At 42.3% G+C, this 2,968-nt stretch overlaps 1 protein-coding gene across 1 annotated transcript; it reads left to right on the plus strand.

The window, feature by feature from the left end:
• Positions 1 to 363: 363 nt before the first annotated feature.
• On the plus strand, positions 364 to 2,576 carry LOC122762346 (CUGBP Elav-like family member 2). The gene is made up of 2 exons (XM_044017536.1): positions 364 to 415; positions 2,190 to 2,576. Exons 1-2 carry the CDS (start codon positions 399 to 401, stop codon positions 2,509 to 2,511), a joined length of 339 nt encoding a protein of 112 aa, XP_043873471.1. The 5' UTR covers positions 364 to 398; the 3' UTR covers positions 2,512 to 2,576.
• Positions 2,577 to 2,968: the final 392 nt, after the last annotated feature.

Here is a 2,968-nt window from a genome sequence, read left to right on the forward strand (position 1 = left end):
ACAGTGTCCTGGACGAGAGAGACAGACAGACAGACAGTCTCAGTTCACAGGCCGAACAAAAACGTCCAACAATGACCAACTGTCTGTCCACATTTTTCCCTCTGTGTGTGTGTGTGTGTGTGTGTGTGTGTGTGTGAACTCAGCGACCGCTGAAGCTCGTCTGACACTGTCTCTGTTCATGTCCTCAAACCACAGCGAGTGAATGAGGCAGCAGCTCTTCGTTGTCCGTCTTCCGCCCCCCGCAGAGTTTATGGCTCAGCTGATCCTCAGTTGGACAGTTGGACAGTTAGTGTGTCTGTGGCTCGTTGACTGGGACATTTTTATTTGACATGTCCTTTAAGTCTTTTAAAGAATTGGGCGTTTCTGCTGAACGCCTCGGCTCTTTCTGCAAAAGATGGATGACCCGCGTTCAAAGGTCTGCATGCTTTTTCTCTTCCCTCCTCCTCCTCCTCGTCCTCCCCTGGTTTTTCAGAGTTTTATGGGCTGTATTAGCGCTGTCAGCTAACTGAAGCTTCATATTGTTGTTTGTTGCCTCCTCCTCTTCCTCTGACGATGATGATGTTGCTCTTACTGTTTCCTGTTGACAGAAACAAAAATGCAACAACAGACTTTGTTTCCATTCAACTGCTTTTTTAAACAAGACCACAGTGTGTGTGTGTGGGGGGGTATATATTTTGATATATATGTATATATATATATATATATATATATATATATATATATATATATATATATATATATATACACATATACATATATATATATAGTATAGCAATATCGCCTTGATACTGTCGCCTCGTATTGTGATAATATCGTATCATGACTGAAATATCGCGATATAGTATTATGACTGAAATATCGCGATATCGTATTATGACTGAAATATCGCGATATTGTATCATGACTTAAATATCGCGATATCGTATCGTGATAATGCCGTATTGTGACATAAATATCGTGATAATATCGTATCATGACTGAGATATCGTGATAATATCATATTGTGACTTAAATATCTTGATAATATCGTATCATGACATAAAGCCGTTGCGTCATGGAAACTCACCTCTGCTGCCACCCACTGGCAAACAACAAAATCATATTATATCAGCGTATAATAATATCAACATGTTTGTAAAGCGTTGCATCCACTGCTGATTTTTCTCTTTCGTGACAAAAAAAACAAGGCGTGGAAACACGTTCACCTCTTCCACACATGTGATCCAGATGTGGAACTGTAGCATCTGTGTGCGATTAAAGGGCCTGAATGAGGTGTAACCGCACTGTTTCTCACGCGTGACGACGCACACAAACATTGACGTGTGCAGATCATTCAGGTGTGGATGTGTGGATGTGTGAGGAGCATCAGCCGTCACACACCGGCACTTTCATTCACAGCCTCTTACAACCCTGTCAATGTGCTTCTTCATGGCTTTCTGTTCCACTCATATTCATTTCTGAGACGTTTTACTGTGGGAGCGACAGAAATGACCTATTTAACCAGATCAAAGTGCTTCTGCACACTTTCCTCTCATGTCTCACATCAGTGGAAGCAGAGACGCTGAATCAGTGCGCTGCAAATACAACATTTCACTGATTCTCTTCAATGTCCATCAGGGGGCGTCTTTGAGAGAATTAATAGATATAGATATATATCATCTATTTCTCACTTGGTTCATAATGTCAGTGGAATATATCTTAATAATATCGATCATGACAAAATATCGTGATGAGATCAATCATGACATAAAATATCGTAATATTGTATCACGACATAAAATATCGCGATAATATCAATCATGGCAAAATATCGTAATATTGTATCATGACATAAAATATGGTGATAATATTGTATTGTGATAATATACTGTGACTGAAATATCGTGATGATATCGCATGGTGACTGATATATCGGCAGGATATAAAACCAGGCAAAGTTGACTTTATCGTGATATGACTGAGTGAATTTTGTCTGTTTTTTCACTTGATGTCCTGGTGTCAGTCGGTAGTTCTAGAACATGTCGGTGTTTTAGAGTAAAATAAAGCAGCTGATTTAGGGGTGTGGATGAGGCTCCACCCCCATTCTTCCAAATATCGTTTCTGGTCAAAGGACCAAAAACATGGGTTTTCAAAATGTCCGCTGGTTTTTGAAAGTTCTTCTAACGTTTCCTCCTCGGTGTCTTCGACAGTAACGGCACGGCCGGGAAGATGAACGGCGCGCTGGAGCATTCGGACCAACCGGACCCGGACGCCATCAAGATGTTTGTGGGCCAGATTCCGCGCTCCTGGTCAGAGAAGGAGCTGAAGGAGCTGTTTGAGCCGTACGGAGCCGTTTACCAGATCAACATCCTCCGAGATCGCAGCCAGAACCCTCCACAGAGCAAAGGTACCACCACACACACACACACACACATGGTCTCACAGGAACCTGCTTCTAATGTTGGGTCTGAAAATGTAAACGCTTCAAAAGCAACGATTGAGATTCTGAGACACAAGGGTGTCCAAACATAAGAATTGGGGTCTGAGTCCACTGAGTCTTGAATCAACAGTGTTTGAGTCCCAGACTTCCTGATTTGCTCTGAGTCTAATCTGACTCTGGAGTCCCCAGTGTTCAAATCTGGATATAGTCCAGAGTCTTTGTTATTCAAGTCATTGTCATATTTGGAGTCCACAATCTCAAGTCCCCAATTCTGGGGGTCCGAGTTGAGTCCAGAGTCCCTAATGATTGAGTTGGATTCAAAGTCTGGGTCCAATTTGAGTCCATAGTCCCTCCGATTTTTGGGTCTGATTTCAGTCTCGAGTTCCCAGTATTTAAGTCTGGGTTGTGTCCCGAGTTCCTGTTATTTGGGTCTTAGTCAGTTGAGTCCCAAATCCCTAAGTCAAGTCTGAGTCCCCGATTCTGAAGCCTGCGTTGTTCCCGGATTCCTTGTTATTAAAGTGATTGTCAAGTTTTCAGTCCACAGTCCCA

Source organism: Solea senegalensis, unplaced genomic scaffold (genome assembly GCF_019176455.1).
Source record: "Solea senegalensis isolate Sse05_10M unplaced genomic scaffold, IFAPA_SoseM_1 scf7180000015568, whole genome shotgun sequence".
Taxonomy (NCBI): domain Eukaryota; kingdom Metazoa; phylum Chordata; class Actinopteri; order Pleuronectiformes; family Soleidae; genus Solea; species Solea senegalensis.